At 40.6% G+C, this 19,645-nt stretch overlaps 2 protein-coding genes across 2 annotated transcripts; both read left to right on the top strand.

Moving 5' to 3' along the window:
- Positions 1 to 1,434: 1,434 nt before the first annotated feature.
- LOC147897542 (uncharacterized) lies at positions 1,435 to 2,684 on the top strand. Its single transcript, XM_087380780.1, has 3 exons — positions 1,435 to 1,799; positions 1,894 to 2,034; positions 2,309 to 2,684. The coding sequence occupies exons 1-3, from the start codon at positions 1,503 to 1,505 to the stop codon at positions 2,447 to 2,449; spliced, it is 579 nt and encodes a 192-aa protein (XP_087236906.1). The 5' UTR covers positions 1,435 to 1,502; the 3' UTR covers positions 2,450 to 2,684.
- Positions 2,685 to 14,952: 12,268 nt separating this feature from the next.
- Positions 14,953 to 17,013, top strand: LOC147897541 (uncharacterized). Its single transcript, XM_087380041.1, has 4 exons — positions 14,953 to 15,126; positions 15,947 to 16,048; positions 16,180 to 16,357; positions 16,841 to 17,013. Exons 1-4 carry the CDS (start codon positions 14,953 to 14,955, stop codon positions 17,011 to 17,013), a joined length of 627 nt encoding a protein of 208 aa, XP_087236167.1.
- The last annotated feature ends 2,632 nt before the right edge of the window (positions 17,014 to 19,645 follow it).

Below are 19,645 nucleotides of genomic sequence, written 5' to 3'. Positions count from 1 at the left end.
TATGAGGCTATTGATTTTGAACTACTAGGAGACCTTAACATGGGTGTAGTGGTGGATAGGGCATACAACGCCGATGCATCATCAACTCTAAGTCATGATCTAAATTGTGTCAATTTGGTGAGGTGGCCTATCAAGAGACTCTCATTTTAGGATGGAAGACCATTTCTAGATGACGAACACATGGGTGATAACATGTATGAACCAGATAGAGTTGATGGAATAGAGGATTCTAGCAAGGATTTCATCCCAAGCAAGAATTCAATCAACATTTTGGTAGCAAGAGGGACCTTCAAGATGATACAACTGGGATTTCTTATGGTGGCTCATCACATGAGGACAGTGATGCCATGTTTAGCCAATTCTCTGAGAAGCTCAGAACAAGCATGACTTTCACTTTCCCACACTTGATGCATCATTTTCAAATGTGTCATTCTTCAAGGCCTATACCATTCCTAATAATCCACATCCTTGATGCATTGTGTTACATCGATGGCTTCTTGTGTAATGGAAAGGATGCATTGGTGGGACATTCAAAGCCACTACAATTTAGGTTTTATATGAAAGGAAACATGCCAAACATGTAGTACAAGATGCATCCAAAGTCGATTGAGTGGCTATCGAGAGAAGGTGGCATTGAATTGTGGAAGAGGGATAATTCTGGGGAGCCCATGCTTCCAACAGCGATCCCCAATGCTAGTACCCATGTTTGAATACATAAAGGATCACTAAGAGGTGGTAGGAGGAATTAAAGGATACCTAAGGTACTGGGAAAAATGGTCAACATCACAAGGTCCAGATGCTGAGTTCACACGGTATATAACACTTGTGATTGAGTATTGGAAAAATATGGTGGGTGCTCTACAAATTCCAAATGTGCAAGAAGAGGCAATGTTCAAATATTTTTGGCCAAGGACACATGGTGAAGGAACATCTATTGCAATGGATGACAAGGATGACTTTGAAGAGTTGGAAGAACTCCAGGACCACTTTTGTGGGCCTTCACAAAAAAGGCCCAAAGATGCATTTAAGCCATTGGTGGATGTCAAGCATGGTGATTTTGTGCTTATTCGGCCACCAGACTCAATCTACCTAATATCGCTTGGAGTTGCAGAAAGTGACGTAGACGTGAATAGGACATCAGAGAATTACAAAAAGATACTTGTACAATATGGGGCACCAGTTTGCATTCGACGAAATGCTACAGATGAAGAAGTGTATTCAAGGTGTTGGGATAAATTTTGGATGTGCAACATAAAGGATCCTCAGCAATGGAAGAGTATAGATAGTATTGTATTTGCATGGATGCATGCGAGTCCCAAAAATAAAAATCCATCAAAACATGAGACAAAGGCCAAATAAGGTCTATTATAGACCACCGTGCCCATGGTGCATGTGAGGCAATTTTGAGTGTAGATGCTTCCATATGATGAGCATTGTGAATCTAGTGAAGGGGGGGTTAACAAGAATGGTGAGGACAAGGGGTGGTGATGCACCCGTGAGGGATGGGTTCTTCATGCTCTTCATGGTCGTCGTCTTCTTCATCTGCATCATCTTCTTCGTCTACATCTACTTGTTGTTGTTCATCATCTTCTTCTTCATCAGCCTCTTCTTCTTCTTCTTCGATCTGTTCACCTCGTGATCTCGTAGCTCAATGGATCCACTCCAAGTCCCTCTTCTCCAATCCTCCCCCCTCCCTCCCCCCCCAATCCCATGAACTCCTCGTCCTCCAGCCCCTCCGCATCCTCCTCTCCCAGCCCGGCCGCTTCGTCTGCTCCCTCCGCGTCCCTCCTCGCCTCGCTGTGAGAACCCCCACCCCTCCCTTCCCCGCATTCCCTCCCCTCCCAGTCTGTTATTTTTGCCTTCCTTGACCTCTTTGCCATCCCTGCTTTGCAGAACTCGGCCCAGCTCCTCCATGACGGCGCCATCGCTAGCCTCGTTGACAACGTTGGCGCCGCTGCCTTCAAAGCCCTCGATGGCCTCGCTCGGTTGTCCGTCAATCTGAACGTCTCATACATTTCTGCTGCACGGATCGATGTAAGGACCACACAGTTTTCTTTAATCATTGCTTGTGGTAAGTAGATAGTAGTCGTCAGCAATCAATGCCTACAAAAATTTGGAAGTCAACTTAAAAGATTCCGCAGACTTCTTTCAGGGCGTAGCGCTTCAGATGCAGAAAGCTTTTTGTCCAAATTCTAGCAGTTGTGGGGGATGTTCCTCTCCTCAAAGCAGGCGGTGAACTCGTCTACTTCAGATTCTGCAAGGTTTCTATTCCGAAATCAGGGGGTCACATGTTTGTGTGTGCACGCAGGACGAATTGGAGATTGATGCTAGGGTTTTGAAGGCTGGAACGAAAGTGTTCGTCGTTGTTGTGGATGTTACCAACAAGACCACAGGTGAACTGGTAGCTCAAGGGAGGCACACCATGTTTTACCCTTCTAGCAAGCTTTAGGGACGTGCTTCATTGGCCAAGGTTACAGGAGGGCATTCCCGGAATCTTTTCACATTTCGTCTTGGATGCCTAACATGTGGCCCTTCTCGATCGTCAAGTTAGCTCGGAGGCGACAACTAGAGGTGACCTGCTTATTACAATCCAGGTTTTTTTTTTAATAACCAACCTTGGACTTCCAACTCTAGGGAGAATGTTTGTCTAGTATGTATATGTGTGTATATATATGCGCACACGTGTGTCCCTGGACACATTAAAGGTCAAGTTAGCTCGGAGGCGACAACTAGAGGTGACCTGCTTATTACAATCCAGGTTTTTTTTTTAATAACCAACCTTGGACTTCCAACTCTAGGGAGAATGTTTGTCTAGTATGTATATGTGTGTATATATATGCGCACACGTGTGTCCCTGGACACATTAAAGATATACACCGCCATGTCACTACATTCCATTTCAATTTCACTTTCTTGGAACCAAAGAACAAAAATCTCCACATTTCTAATGCGTGTGCATCTCTAGTGAGATGTAAATTCGAATGCAAGATGTACAAAGAAACACATAAACATGGTACTTACTCCTTTAAGTCTAACTTGTTTTATTTGACTCCAAGTGTAAAAACGATCACCTCATTATAATTAACACTAACTACATCAGCCATTTCATCAAGGTTATTGGTGGTGTTTGAATGCGATTTGAGCCCTCTGTTATCACACCAACACATCGAAAATCCAAACTAACCATTTACTTACATATCATTACCCTAGATAGACACCTTCACACAAATTACAAGTCAACAAAATAATAGATAAGATTTAACCACATTATGACACATCCTTGAACATGTAGCTCTTTGCACTAGCTTATGCAATTTTACAATGTATTCAAGTATAAGAAATCAATGACCCTCACTACTGACGAAACAAGATGGGCACCTCCCATCATAACTAAAATGAGCATAAAGCTCATTGAAAACACAAGAAGGGCCTACTTAGGATAGCTTCATTTCATGGCTATTGAGTGAAGTCCATGACCACGAAAGCCTCCATTTGAGAAAGTACCACCAAAAGAAGATGATGTAGCTATCTTGAATGATGACCCAATCTTCATTGCACCCTAGTTGCTTACTCGTGCTAGTTCAATTGCCTCCCTAGGTTATGACGCACTAGCTTTATCCCTTTTGGCTTGTTTGCAAAGCTCTTTATTAAGGGCTTTAGCTTGCAAGCTCGTGATTACATTCAAGGATACGGATGACACTTGGCCTCTCTCAACGCTTAACAAGTTAAGGCTTGTGGACTTAGATGATCATCTCATCGAGCAATCCTGAAAAAGATGGTCCACACCACACCACACCCAGTGCACAATGGCGGTGGTGTATTAAACATTGGTGCACATGTGATCAGCCGATTCGATTGCCCCTTATATGGACACTCATTGGTTGGGCGTGGCCCTTAACACATATGGCATTGAATGGGTTGTGTCTTGGTCAAGCTGTTCCTATCTGCCATTGTTTGCATTTAAATCCCCTTGAGAATAACCTAGCCAAGTGCTATTTCTAGGGTTGTGCCCACTCTCTTGTGTGTGTGAGTGTGGTATGTGAGTTGGAACAAAAAGAATTTTGAGTGTAGCATTTTTTTAAAAAGGGTAGTGCTCATGGCACTCCATACGCCCTTGTTATACTTGTCCCGATAGTCGAACATGCCTAGTCTGTGTCTAATATGCCTAGAGGCCTCTTGCTTTTGTTGCTATCCCATACGCTTTAGCTAGCACTAACAAATCCAAGGCCATAGCTTCTACAAGAAGATCAAAACACAATCAATTCTTGAAGAAGCTACACCTCTCCCCACTGCTCCCCCTCCCTACATGTTGCCCCATGCCATGCTCCTGCCTTCCCCATCCCCCTACTGCCTCTTCGTGCCCCTCCCTCCACCATCTCGATGCTTCCTTTGGTCTCCCTGCTACTTGCTTTACCACCCCTCCCTTCCACTCCTTTGCTTGCCCCCCCCTCTCTCCCCTCCCCTGCTACGTGCTCCTACTACTTGCCCCTCCTCCCCTCTCCCTCACCAACTACTTCCCCCTTTTGCCCCTTGTCTCTCCCTTGCTATCTGCCCCCTCCATGCCTCTTTGGTTGCCCCTGCCCCTCGCCCTTCTCCCTCCCTCTCAGCCCGTCCTTTCCTCCCTCTCCCTCCCTCCCTTGCTCCCTCTATCTTACAGCCCCTCCCCTCCTCTCTCCCCCTCTCAACCCCTCCCCCTCTACCTCACAACCCCTCCCCTCCTCTCTCTCCTTCTTAGCCCCTCCTTTCTATCCTTTCTTTCCTTTAGACCCTCTCTTCCCATTTCTCTTACAAGCAACAAAAGGATTCTCATATTGTTTGAGGCAGCCCTCCACCCTTGATTGATGAATGGCTACCCATTCCATCAATCCTCAGCCACTTTCGTCGGTCACAAGAACATGCACACTGTCAAAAGATGAGTTGATGTAGCTTCAAAAGGATGTAAAGTTTAGAGCTTCACCACCCTTTGCTCGCATTCATGGGTCTCACAGGTTGGGGTTGGTTGCTTGCTGCCTTACCTCTAGACACCCCACCCTACACCTTTTTTATGTTTGATTATTGGGACGAAGTTTCCTAGTGCTAAAGGCTAGCCCTTTGGTGCTTGGTTCCAAAAAGATATTTTTCAAAACCCTTCTCTTCAAGTTTTGAGCTTGTAAAGGAGGATAAGCAGGTCACTTCACTCTTCATTAAAATTTCTCGATCTGTCCTGTTTATCATCGACTCTTTGCCAAGATTAGAGCTTTTTGGCTACTCATAAAGAATCCTCACTCCTTGTTTTACCCTCTTCCACAAGTGGATGCGATTAGTTCTGATGGGATTCCCAAAGTTAGCGTCATCATGCCTTACCTTAACATTTTTTATGACCACATTATGCTTTAGTGTCCACATGGCTGTCTTTTTCGGTAGAGAATTGAGATCACGAGCAGGTAGGATCAATGTTAGATTTGCATTGCCTTTGGACATTTCGCTTAAGATCCGCCCAAAGAAGAAGAAAACGCATGATATATATAAAGGCATATGTCTAAATTTGCACAAGGAATGCATGCATAGGAAACAAAATTAACAGAGCACTTCCAACTCAATTTGTACCTCCTTGGAACTTGTCTTTTAATGGGAGCAAGAATCAAAAAGAGAAAAGGATGACAACTTGCGACAAGCTAGGGTAATTCCAAGTTGCTTAGCACTGCAAACTGTGTACTAGGCTCAATTGTAAGATGATAGCCATGTTATATCAATAAGAACAACCCCATGACATTCTAACCATGCAATCTATTCAAGGGGACTTATGATCCACCTTAAACTCTTATGTGTTGGTCAAATAATGTTGGTACCTCAATTCATGGCTATACAAAATGTGAAAAGTTTGAGAAAAAGCAAAATGTAAACCATCCATAAAATGTACAAAAGAAAAAAGGTAGCTCAAAAAGGCAAAATAGAAACTTGGAGAAAAGGTAAAATGTCATAAGGCCTACATTGTTAGATTGTGATTAGAATCAACATTCTCAAGAGAGCCATGTAGCATCATTAGAGGTGAAAAATGAGAACATGAAATCTAGGATTTATATTGTTAGCACTGCCCTTATAGGGAGCATCAAGAATGCTATCCCTTGGAATTTGGGTTGGCCAACAATTGGCATGCTCTCCATGCAAGCTGCACGTCTCTTGGGAGTTAACTAGTTGTCTACATGTGTGCCATATCCTTTATTCATAGGGGCGATGTACGCGAGCATTAATCCTCTCTTGTTTCATTTTTATTGGTCTCTTGGGAGGAATATTTGATTTATCTGGTTGCACCTAATGTTAATTTAGGTCCTACAAGTTTTTGGTCTATTGTTGGTAGTTAATTGGTTACGCTTACCATATCATTCTCCATGCAAGCTACAAGGGTGTTGTTGGCATGCTTGCCACACCCTCCTTCATTCATAGGGGCATTGTACTCAAGCTCTCAAGCTCTTGTTTTTTTTTTATCATTCTCCTAGGGGGATCATTTGATTTATTTGAACTTTAGTGGATGCTCCTAGTAGTTTGAACTTTGCATTTCAGTCGAAGCAATTAGTACGATGACCATCCCACTTATAATTGGTTTTTCTTTGCACACCACTGTCAATGCTTCATTCCCTCCATGCTAATCAGTATGCAGTTCCAATAGTCTCTACTGCACAACTTGTCCATATCTTCCCTTATCACAGTTGCAATGAGTGTCACATCAAAACAAACAATGACGATTGCAACCATCGCTTTCGGTGTCATATAAAGGTGACAAGATGATAAGTGGTGGGTTCAATTAAGACATGAAGCTATGTGGGTAGGTCGTTATAACTCTTTTAAACCCAACCCATGGTTTTCATTATCCCACTACTCCTCCCCCAATCCATTCCTTCCAAGGCCCTTTTGAGACCCTAGTGCAACTCTATCGTGGAGACTGGAAATTCTACTTTTGATAATCTAAAGGATAAGTGAGAACTATCACCCAAAAGAAATTAGAAGACTTGATATATATTTTGATGGCCCCTTCTAACAATCATAGCCAACTACAACACTTTAACGATTAGAACCACAACCTTAATGCAAGAGCTACACAGGGCAGGTTAAATGTTGTAGCCCCAAAGTCATTAAAGATGAGAATAGTGAAAGTTCTTGGAAAGACTAAGAAATTTGAGCTAGTGGAGAAGGGTAAAGCAAACAATGACTAGGAAGTAGGTCATAGTAGATAGGGCCAAGGAAGGTAAGCAACTATGAATAAGAAAGTGGAAGTGAAAGTGGTTTGCAAGACTAAGAAATCTGAAAGAAAAGGGTGTAGAAACTAGGTCACATTAGATAGGGCCAAATAAGAGCTAGAGAGATGAGCAACTATGAACGAGGAAGAAGACAAACAAGTGCCACTAGAGTTCCCTCCTAAGGCAAGTGCAAAATACCATGTAGCTAGAGAATGTTACTATCTCCCCTTAATATCGTTTTTGATTGAAGTCATCAAGTACATTCAAAACTCCCAAACTTCAAGAGACCCAGCAAAGTGTAAGATGCTAAGGTCAAGGCACTTAGTCTCCACAACTAGCACCCAACTTTGGTGTGCACAATAGAATGTCCATGCATCTGGAACCACCCTTCACTCCTAATACGAATGATCACTCCGATGAGTATTGTGAAAGTGCTTGGAAACCCTAAGCAATCTAAGCTGGTGGGTGGAGAAGAATAAAGAAAACAATGACTAGGAAGTCGATCATAGTAGTTAGGGCCAAGGAAGAGCTAGAGATGTGAGCAACTATGAGTGACAAAGAAGACAAACAAGCACTACTACAATGCCCTACTAAGGCAATTGCAAAAGACTCTATAGCTAGAATGCTACTATCTGCCCTTAATATCATTTTTTATTTGATTGAAGTCATCAAGTACATTAAAAAATCCCAAACTTGAAGGGCCCTGAGAAGTATGAGATGCCAAGGTTACGGTATAGTCTCCGCACCTGGAACCCATGTTTGGTGTGCATAGTACAATGCCCATGCATCTGGAGCCACCCTTCACTCCAAATACCAATGATCACTTTGATACTGTTAGGAGCAACATGATAACAAAGCAACCATGCAAGAAGCAGAATGTGTAAAATACACAATATAAAAAGCGACAAAATGGAAGAGACAAAGAGATAGTGATATATGTGGCTCACCCAATATGGGCTACGCCCACGGAGAAACAGCCAATCCTCAGTCTTTCTTATCCAGCAAGTGAGAAGATACAAGATACAAGCAGTGTATCCACTACTTTCCTACTATGTGAACCACATCCTTATCTTACAATTTTGACCACTCTTTGGGGGTGCTACCCTTAAACCGGGGGGACTAATGCATGTCACCACCCCCCCTTGGAACCCCTTGGTGACATCTTAGGAGGGGCGTTTCCCCCCCTATCCCCCCTTCATGGAATGGGTATAAGCATGCTGGGGTCCAAAGCACTACCAAAAACAATCTCTAAAAAAAGGATCAGGCTCCACATACAGCAATCCCCCACTTGGAGACTGATTATAGTAACTCCATTGTTACCAAATTCATTGAAATTCTTTGGATCTGGCTGTCCCTCATATTGTTCCTTATTCTTGAAGACCTATTGAAATTGAGCAAGAGCTCAACTTCTCCCTCGTTACCATATTAGTCAACATAACTATAGGATTCTAGCTAGTGTGTATCTTTTCCAGCTTCAATTGTCCATCCTCTAAAATAGATTGGATGAAATGATATATGAGCTATATATGTTTGGTTCTTGAATAGAAGGCTAAATTCTTTGCGAGATGAATAGCACTCTGGCTATTACTATACAAGCTGTAATTTAATTACTTCTTCCCAAGCTCCTCCATAAACCTCTACAACCAAATCTTCATGTTACTAGCCTCTGTAACTGCAACATATTCTCCTTCTGTGGTAGAAACTGCAATGACCTTTTGCAACTTTGAAATGCAGCTTACTACTATTCCACCTACACTAAAAACATACCCAATCGATGGGCAAGCGAACCATAGATGATAACCAAACTCACTACCTCCATATCCAATAAAGATGCACTTCTTGGGTTTTGCCTCAAGCTTTTTCTCACTTCCTTATCAACATGGACAAATGCTTCACAAACAAAAACCTTCAGAATCCATGCCTCTTCTAGAATGCCACCATCTAAGGAGCTTGAAGGCAATCTGTTTATCAAGTAAATAGCTGTATTCACTACTTCATCCTCTCTGGCACGAGATTTTCTTGCGGCGTTCTTGGAGTTGTCTTCTCTCTACAAATCTCATTGTATGAATAGTAACTATCAAACTCTTTTCTACAATATTCACCTCCATTATCAGATCTGAGAGCCTTCAACTTCTTTCTTGCCTCATTCTCAGCCAAAGCTTTCCATTTCTTAAAAGTTTCAAAGACATCTGATTTTCTTTGAATGCAATAAACCCAAGTTTTTCGAGTTGCATCGTCAATAAAAGTAACATATAGTGAGAATCACCAAGAGATGATACATCAGTAGGACTCCACACATATGTATCCAATAGCTCTAACTTTTCTCTCTTCTTTTCTTTCCCAACTCTAAGAAATATGACTCTCTTCTATTTTCCATAAACACAGTTCTCACAAAAGTCCAAATCAACCTGCCTCAAACCTAGCAATAGCTTTCTTGAGTGAAGAATCTACATCCCCTTCTCACTCATGTGTCCATGCCTATGATGCCAAAGAGCTGTATCTGCTCTTGTAGAAGCTAAAGAGATAGAGGAGTAAGCATTACCGGTACATAAATACAATGTACCTACTGTGGGTCCTTTTGCTATTACCATTGACCCTTTTATGACCTTCCATAAATTTCTTGCAAATGTAGTTGTGCAGCCTTCATCATCCAATTGTCCTACTGAGATTTTCTTTTTAAATAAGGAACATGCCTTACCTCCTTTAGAGCAACCATTGGTTTTCATTTTGCAATTTTATCACAACCTTGCCCTTTATAACAACCTTCAACGCTTCATGATCGCGTAAATGAACAACTCCAAAATCACCTTGAACATAGTCTTGAAAATATTTCCTATGAGGTGTAGCATGAAATGAAGCCCTTGAGTCCACTACCCATGCATTAATGATAGTATCCAATGAAACAATTAAGGCATCTTTGAACACTCTACCTGCTACATTTTCTTCCTGCATATTCTCTTATTGTCCATCTCCTTCCTTTTTCTTTCATGACGAACATTCTTTCTTTAGGTGTCCTTTCTTCCCATAATGCCAACACTCCAGGTTCCCTTTGGATTTGGATTTGCTTCTTCTTGACTTGTCGTGATGTCATGGTCTCTTTCGTCTCTGCCTTTGTCTTCCATGGTTCTCAAGAGTCAAAGCATTACCTAATGTTTCACCTATGATTTTCCATCGCATCTCCTCGCTAAGGAGAACAGCAACAACGTCATCAAACTTTAAAGTGTTTGATCCAAAAACAGAGTTACTCACAACCATGGCCAAGCTATCCCAACTTCACAAAATCAAGAGAGCATCCTCAAAGTTTACTCCTATAGACTTTATTTGGCTTGTATTCATATTGAACTTATTCAAAATGATCATCTATAGACCCACCTTCTGACATTTTCAGATTGAATAGACGCTTCATGAGTAATAACTTGTTAGAAGTTGATGGTTTTTCATACAATGTATCTAGTATGCTCATCAACTTTTGTCTTCTGTTCAAGAACGTTAAAAGCCACTGATGCTCCCAAACATAATCGTATCATTCCTAATGCCTTTCTATCAAGAACCTCCCAGTCTTCAGCTGACATACTCTTAGGCTTCTTTGTGATCCCACCTAATGGTAAGAAAAGGTCCTTTTGGATAGATAATCTTCAATTTGCATCTTCTAATGATGGGAGTTCTTGCCATTGAACTTCTCAATTTTTAACTTGCCTTCTTTCGTCATTGCTCCCACTTAAACAAGGAACCTCCTTCTTAATGAGTCAACAACGGACATTGCTCAAATAAACGCTCTAATACCAATCATTATTAGGAGCGTTGTGATAACAGAGTAGCCATGCGAGAAGCAGAATGCATATAATACATGATATAGAAAGCACACAGAATAGAAAAGACAAAGAGACACCAATATACATGGTTCACCGAGTGTGGGCTACATCCAAGGAGAAACAACCAGTCCTATGTCTTTCTTATCCAACAAGTGAGAAGATACAAGATACAAGTAGTATATACACTACTTTCCTTCTATGTGAGCCACACCTTATCTTACAATTTTGACCACACAATTGATAAGCAACTCATGCACTAATTTTCATGTATTTTTGGTTTCAAGGGCGTTGCCCCCAAACCTCCACCAAGGGGGTACTAATGCATGTTTCCGGTCCCCTTGGAACCCCTCGGCAATATCTTAGGAGGGGCTATTGCCCTTCCTTACCCCCCCTTCATGGAATGGGTATAAGCATGCCTAAAAAACAATCTCTAAAAAAGCATGGCTAAAAAACAATCTCTAAAAAAGGGATTAGGCTCCACATAGAATAGATACTTAGTTTAAGAGAAGCTCTCTTTATCTACAAAAGAGAAGGTCTTCTTTGTAGCCCATGTATGTGCACTATTAGGGAGAGGGAAACAACGAAGGGTCGAATTACATGATCCCTTAGTAGAGTATTTGCATTGGTGGGGACAATGAAAGTAAACACATTATGATTGTGGGAAATTGAAGAGACTCTACTTAGTTCAAGCTTGATGCATGTTGTTTGTACCTTAATTGCTCCTCGAGAAGAAGCTAAGTGATGTACTAGGGAGTATAGGTAAAGAATGTTGGCTTGTAGCAATTAAGACATGTTGGTAGTGATCAAAAATCAAAGCAATTATGAAGACTTGACAATAAAAAATCTGCCTATGAGTAGACAAGAGCTAAGGTGCAAGCATCACCCAACCACCTATACACTCAAACCATGCTCCATGCCACTTCAACTCAACTTAGATAGGCACTCATAAACCCTATCTTAAACGTCTCATCATTTATGTCCCCTATGGAAGTTATGGTCCATGATTCATTCTCCCTGCTAATCACACAAGCTATCAAGATTTTGTAACCTTCCAAAAACCTCATCAACAGGGTCGCAACATGAATGATCACTATGTGCGGCATAGAGCTCCAATTCCATTCTAGCTTAGCTATCAACTTTTGCATCCACATCCCTCCCTTCCACAACATGTCAAGGTCAATAGTACCAACTTCATGAGGCATTGTGGGTGTACTCTAGAGAAACCTTGAACCAACGAGTCTCTAGAGTTAGAGGGAGCACAACCTAAGGGAGTCAAGGGAAGAAGCAATGGAAGACAATGCTATCCCTGGATAAGGGACGTGTGCAATCTACCAATCCTAAGTTCAGTCTAGGCATGATCATTCTCCTCCATCCTATGTAGTGCATTGCTCCAACAGGACTGTGAGTGGCTAGTTGCATTCTTCTTGCTTATGATTGCTAAAGCTTTCCCGCATTCTTCTTGCTTATGATTGCTAAAGCTCTCCCACATCAACCCTTGTTAAATTAAACTAGATTCTTTTGTGCTCACTACACCTTGCTGAGCTCTTTGGGCTACCATACCGTGTATATAGACTTGCAAAGCACTAGTTTTCAATGCAAGAATTATATTGCATTGCCAATATTCTAAAACCGTCTGTTTTGAAAGATTATGTGAGCACTTTCTTGCTTGCTTCGCTGATGTTAGCAAGAGTTATCATACAAAGCTATGAGGCAATGCATGCAAGTCAAGTCATTGAGGAAACATTCATGGCCATCGTCATTATTTTACAAGAGACTCACAAGGTAGATCTAAAGGCATATGTCTTAATTTGCAAGATACATGCATGCATAAGAAACAAAAGTAAAATAGAAAAGAATGCACACTTCCAACTCAATTGGCACCTCCTTGGCACATATCCTAAAAATCGGGGGAAGAAAAAAATTAGAGAGAAGGATAACAACTTGTATCAAGCTAGGGTACTTCCAAGTTGCTTAGCACTGATCCTGCAAACTATGTACTAGGCTCGCTTTTAGGATGATAGCCATACTATACCAATAAAGAGCAACACATTCAACTAAGCAATCTATGACAAGGGTGCTAAACTAGCATATATGGTCCACCTTAAACTCTCATGTGTTGATCATAATATTGGTACCTTATTCGTGGCTGTACAAAATACAAAAAGTTTGGAAAAAAGCCAAATTTACACCATCCACCAAATGTACAAATTGCAAAAAAGCTAGCACAGAAAAGCAAAAGATAAATCTAGAGAAATATAAACTTAGAGAAATGTAGCTAAAAGTCAGAAGGCCTACATCATTCGGTTTTGTTCAAAATCAACGGTATTAAGAGAGCCATGTAGCATCATGAGAGGTGAAAACTAAGAATGTGAAAAATAGGATTTAGATTGTTAGCTACCCTCGTAGGGAGCATCTGGCATGCCAACCATTGGAATTTGGATTGGCCAACACATGGCATGCTCTCCATGCAAGCTGCGCTCTCTTGGGAGTTAAATCGTTGTTTACATGCGTGCTATATCTTTTATTCATAGGGGCAATGCACTCGAGCATTAGTGCGCTCTTGTTTTCTTGTTTATTAGTCTCCTAGGAGGATTATTTGATTTATCTGATTTTCAATTGTTGCGCCTGGTAGTTAACCGCAGGTCCATGCAAGCTAGAAGTCTATTGTTAGCAGTTCACTAGTTGTATGCATGCTTGCCATATCATTCTCCATGCAAGCTACAGGTCTATTTCATACTTGCCACATCCTTCATTCATAGGGGTAGTGCACTCGAACTCTTGTTTTCCTTTTGGCTTGCCCTTTAGGGTAGGACTTAGTGATGGTTCAATTTGAAAGCTATTCCACAGGAGTTTCTCATAAGACCTTAACAGCTAGTGCCATCTTTGATGATTGTGCCCCAAAGAAATACAAGACATCACAAACTTCATGCATCAAAATAACCTGAAGTGGGGTGGAAGGCGTTGATGGCAGAAAGTAAGAGCTCTTTTTTTGCTTCTAAATGTTCTGAATAAATGTAATACGAATCAAGGACCATAGGCAATACTACATGTCATTAAGGGAACACTTATGTCCCAAGAATGCAATCTTCCACCTAAGATCAAAATGAACTTGAGCTCTTTGCAGCCACGAACGGATAATTGCTCTCCACATTGCATCCCTAAATCAGATGATAATGAGTCTCTAGCTGGCTACCACAGAAAGAATAAAATGGAGGTATAGCCGTCCATTTTGAGATACCGTCCTTTGTAGAAAATCGAGTCTATGTGATGGAGTAGAAGTATGCAATCTCGGAGACCAGAAATCACAAGAAACATGTGGGGCGAATTGATGGAATACCGAGTAGCTTCATGGTCATTTTCTTGTTGATCATTCTCCCGGGATGGGTTATTTGACTTATTTGAATTTTAATGGTGGCTGCGCCTAGTAGTTTAAACTTTGCGCGTTTCAGTCGAATTAGCAGTTGGATCCCACAGCATACAGTTGGTTTTGCTTTGCACACCACCATCGATCACTGCCCCTCACGCTCATCACTCTCCAATTCCAACGATTTCTACGTTGACTCCCATTCATATCCTCCCTTATCACATTTGCGGCCAGCGTCCCATCGAAACAAACAACGACGATCGTAACCATCGCTCTCGGTACCACTATCTTATGCGCACTTTGAGATGTGTCCACCAACAAACATTAGAAGAACACGTGCTTTCGAAAACCGTGTTCGTGATTACGTTCAAAACGAGCGACCCAATGCGGATCAGTAGATCGCGACGTCCTCAATAAGAGCCGTGCCCATTGAAAAGTGTACTCGATTCCTGCAGCAATAAGCGACCGACGGAACGGACGTTCAGGAAAAGTGACAAAGGAAGTCGGTTGATTGCAATGCGAGTATAAAATTGCGACGAAGGAACGGTGAAACAGCAGCGGAATGGCTATGGTGCATCTCGATCTGGAAGCAAAGCATTCGTCTCCTCAAGATGGTGGGCAGGCGAAGCTGAGTAAGAAAAAGAGCAAACCCAATACTTTTCTACTGCGCACACCGGAGAATTCCTACCTCAACCAGTATTGGTACTCTCCCCATACAATTGCAGTGCTTACCAAGGTAACATCTCCAAACCAATTTGTATCAGACTACCTCCAAAGATTGATTTGAGCTCCGTTTTCTTCCCTTTTGATTGGTCAGAGAATGTCCAGAAGCTTTCCTAATCCCGGTTAGATTTTTCCGTGGTACAAATGGAAGGTAAATGGAGAAGCTTAGTTTCCTTTTAGTCGAAATCAGTGTATTAACGTTCTATATTAGTCCCTATGTAATAAGATACTGGACTCACTTTCTCAAAGTTAAGGCCAATCAAAGCCAAACAATGTTATCCTTCAAATTTGTGTTTGTGAGTGTCCTTCAAATTCACGAGCATAGGCAACTCAAACTCTATGACTTCTGCCTACCTGGAACCGGTTGCCGTTCTTCGAATCTTGCTCACAGAGTATAACTCTAAGAAAGTTGCGCCCTTTGTAGTGGACCATGGGTGTGTGAGTTCAAAATTATGTTTTAAGAATCCTATTAGGGGTATTTCTCTCATTTCATTCCGTAGGAAGTTTGGTCCCTATCCTTTGCTCTCGATCTCAGTACAAACCAATTTTTATTAAAATCATCCAAGTTTTTCCTATAAGCTTTATGTTTCTCTCTCCCTTATTCCATGGCATTGGGCAACCATTCATTGGGATAGTTCTTAGTTGCACAATTTTGTATTTTTGCCCTACATTTAAATCTATCAATTTGGAAGTCAAGGAAGTTTCATTGCTCAATCTCAAAAAGAAAACGGTTTTTTAATCTTCTTTTGTAGTTCTACTTCTAAAAATTTATATAGGAAATATGGTCTTCTATAATGATCCTTTTATAGTGGTTTGTGTTGCTATGAGCTCAGGAGATAGAGGAAAATGCAAACAAGGTTGCATTTCTTTCCACACCAAGCTTGTATTTCTCTTTGAAGGATGGTGATTTAAAAAGTAGCAGCTTCATATTTGATGTGAGTATACCTTTTTCCTTAAAATCTATACATTCAAGCAATGAGACCCCTTGTGCTAGTGTTTTGCTAATTTGTGACAATAGTGGTGATTAACTTTATCATTTTGCTAAGCTTAGCCCAAATGTTTGTAGGTTGATATACAATGGAAAGACTACCCAAATTTCGTGAGGTGGGACTTTAATCATCCAATTGATATCCATGATCACATGCATCATGCCTTTGATCTTGTTGTAATTGACCCCCCCTTTGTCACACCAGAAGTGTGGGTCAAATATGCAGAGGCAATTGCTCTTCTTTTGACTGATGGAGGTGAGTGTGCTTTGACTCTCTCTTGATTACCATGTATGTGGTATTGATTGTCCATCCATAATTCCATCTCTTAATGCTATCCTTCTAAGTATTGTTTTTCCTCATTCTAATTTTAGGCCTTTGTTGGTTACATTATCTACTACTTGTTTTTTTTTAAAGGTTTTCAACCATATCTACGTAATTTTTTGTTGGTTTCATTACTCTACAAATGATGAATCTAACATACAAGTGGGTTATTTGAAAAGATATATTTCATTGATTCCCACTTCTCTGTGTCGTTTGCCTATCCTTTTTCTTTTATAATAATAGCTCCTTTATGTTTAAGATACATGACGGCATTGAGGGTATAGCCTCTTCATCAAGTAAAAATCATGGTCCAATTTTCCAACATGTATGGTTTCAACATAAATTTTTGTTGCACCACTCTCGCACCACTTTGCACAACTGTTATAACATTGATCTACCTTTTTCTTAAACATGCAGGAAAAATCATACTTAGCACAGTATTGGAGAATGCAAAACTATTGAAACAGATTTTGAAAGTTGAGCCACAAGTATTTGAGCCATGTATTCCCCATCTTGTCTACCAATATAGTATATTTACAAATTATGAAACTAAATACTTATCAATGCACAACCCTGAACTAACAAAGTGATAGCTAAATATTTCCTAATGATCACACACGTGGCATTCTCATGGGAAAATGAGATGGTACCGATAGTACATTCAAAAACATCCAATCCTTTATAATATATGTTCTATTTTATGTCTTTATCTATATGTTTTCATCTCAAAAATGATAAATTCACACTACACATATTTATGCATACAAACTCTTGACACACTTTTACTTTAATGATAGTGTTCTCTATTGCATGACATAGTATTACACAATGCTTCAAAGAAATCCACCAAATGAAGCAACACATGGCAAAGAAAATACATCACTAAAATATGAAGCAAGAAATCGTTGCATTATTATAGGGTGGTAGCATATATCAATTTGTCACCCAATATCAATGTCCATGTATTGCAATGTAAGTGGTAGCTAGCCATGGCTTTAATGTAAAACATCAATTTTGCTAGTGCCAAAATGAATCACTTGTGCAAAGTATAAGGCCTTTGAGACTGTAAAGCGCTATGGCATTTGTCTTGTTGTACATATCATATCCTTGTGGTTTACTTTTAGGTAGCACATAACATTTAAGAGACATTAGAAATAATATTTTTAACATGTTCCGAACATCAGCTTCATAACAACTTTAGTTTCAAAGTAATAATGAAAAATGAGTTCTTTGGTTGAAGTTTATTGAAGTGATTTTTAGATAAACTAGTCTTAATAAACCATTTTAAAATGGTGCTTCATGTTTAAAATTACTCCTAACGTGGCTAATGTATATCTTTGTTTGCACTTGAGAAGTCCATAAAGCATTTTTTGAAGTCTCAAAAGAGAAGGTTTGGTGTTCAAATTTTGCCCTAGAATCCTTTGATCTTTGCTTTATAGGGTAGAAGTTGAATGTGGGAGTCATTGAGGGGGTGCCTTCATGAATGCGAAGTGGCACATGGATATACTTTGGGTCATGTGCCCTATAGCTACCATGTATAGTGGTTGAGTGCTTGCCTATTGCAATTTGTGTTGACCTAGGGTTGGCCTTTGTGTGTGTGTGTGTGTGTGTGTGTGTGTGTGTGTGTGTGTGTGTGCACGCGCGCGCGCACATACGATGTGTGCATGCGGTGTGTGTGTGTGTAGTAGACATTTACAACACCCCTTTCCATAGTGAAGAGTAGACAAATTTGGAGTAAAAAAAAGAAATGTTTAATAGATAAACTTTGCAATAAACATCCACAAAAAATGAATAAACTATTTGCTAACATAACCTGCATCTCAAGGTATGCTACTTGAGGTTGAGCCAAACTGAAGGGGGCTCTTGTTGAAGGGGGGATTTTTGAGGGGTTGTTGCTATAGTGGGAGATGCAAGAATCAGAGGGGAATATCTTCTTTGTAGATATAGGGCTACTGATAGGCCAACCCATCTTGAGACAAAGTACAAAACCAAAGTAGCTTATACAAGCCTTTGTGGACTGAGGCAAAGGTCTCACTAAAGCCCTTTGTTGGGTACTATACTAAACTAAGCTCAAAAGTCAAATCTCAAGGCTAATACCCAATCTTAAAATCAAAAGACATAACCAGGTGCCATGGTAGCTCTGTTATGAGCTACACAAATATCTCATATCTATGTCTATTGGGTCATCTCTTGTTGTAGGGAGCATGGTCTCCATAACCTATGTATCTCATGTGCCATATTAATCTCTTCATATGGCTATGAGTTTTCTAGAAGTCACCACAAACAAAGTGTATATAAGGGAGCTAAAATTTTCCCCCTACAAGTGGATCATAAATCAAATGGCTATGTGCTCTATTTGCTGCAAGACGACACTCCACTTATGACCATAAGTAGCTTCATCTCTTCCTAATTATTTTTTCCAAAACATGCCAAAAGCATAATGATAGGATATAGAAGCCTCTTAAAGTGACTCCACAGGTAGGTTGAGAACATCTGATTAGTAAATTACCTCTTCTACTAACCAAACAATGCATAGCTCAAAAATTCTTGAATATGAATTGGTGATCTTAGAAAGCAATCGAGAGAGTTAAAAAAATCATTTGAAGTAGTCCTTCCATCCATTTCCTTCAAAAACATCACTAGTGTACTCTACATACTGAACAAAATTCCTTGCAACAGGCTGGATTGCTGGAGCACTCGTGATATATATATATATATATATATATATATATATATAGAGAGAGAGAGAGAGAGAGAGATACGTATATATACATATGCACGCACATGTGTGTGTGTGTGTACTGTTATGGATAAATTTGTCTAAGGGAAAAAGGCATAAATATGAGTGTGTGTTTGTATGTGTGGCAATAGTATAATAAAATATGGTGTGCATAGGGCCCAAGGTTGAGGTGGCAGGGCATGACCATGTGCCACCCTTCCACGTAAGAGGACCCACAAGGTGTGATGTACATAATCCATGGTAGTAATATTAAAAAATGTAAGGTGGCATGGCTCCTCCATGTGCCACCCCTCCACCTAGGCTACATTTAGTGAGATATGGCCCAAAGTCCATGGGAGAAGTAATATAAAACAGGTGGAGATGGACATTATATTGGGTTATTCCCTCCATATAGGATAGGCCCATGTGGGAGAGGTATAGATAGTCCAAGGATGCAAGTTAAATAATGGGGAAAGTAGGATGAGGTGGCAATATTCCTTGTG

The sequence above is a fragment of the Dipteris shenzhenensis genome, chromosome 10 (genome assembly GCF_047967505.1).
Source record: "Dipteris shenzhenensis isolate YYH24624 ecotype China chromosome 10, Dip_SZ_1.0, whole genome shotgun sequence".
Classification (NCBI taxonomy): Eukaryota; Viridiplantae; Streptophyta; class Polypodiopsida; order Gleicheniales; family Dipteridaceae; genus Dipteris; species Dipteris shenzhenensis.
Note: the sequence above shows the minus strand (reverse complement) of the source record. Positions and strands in the feature narration are given on the sequence as shown.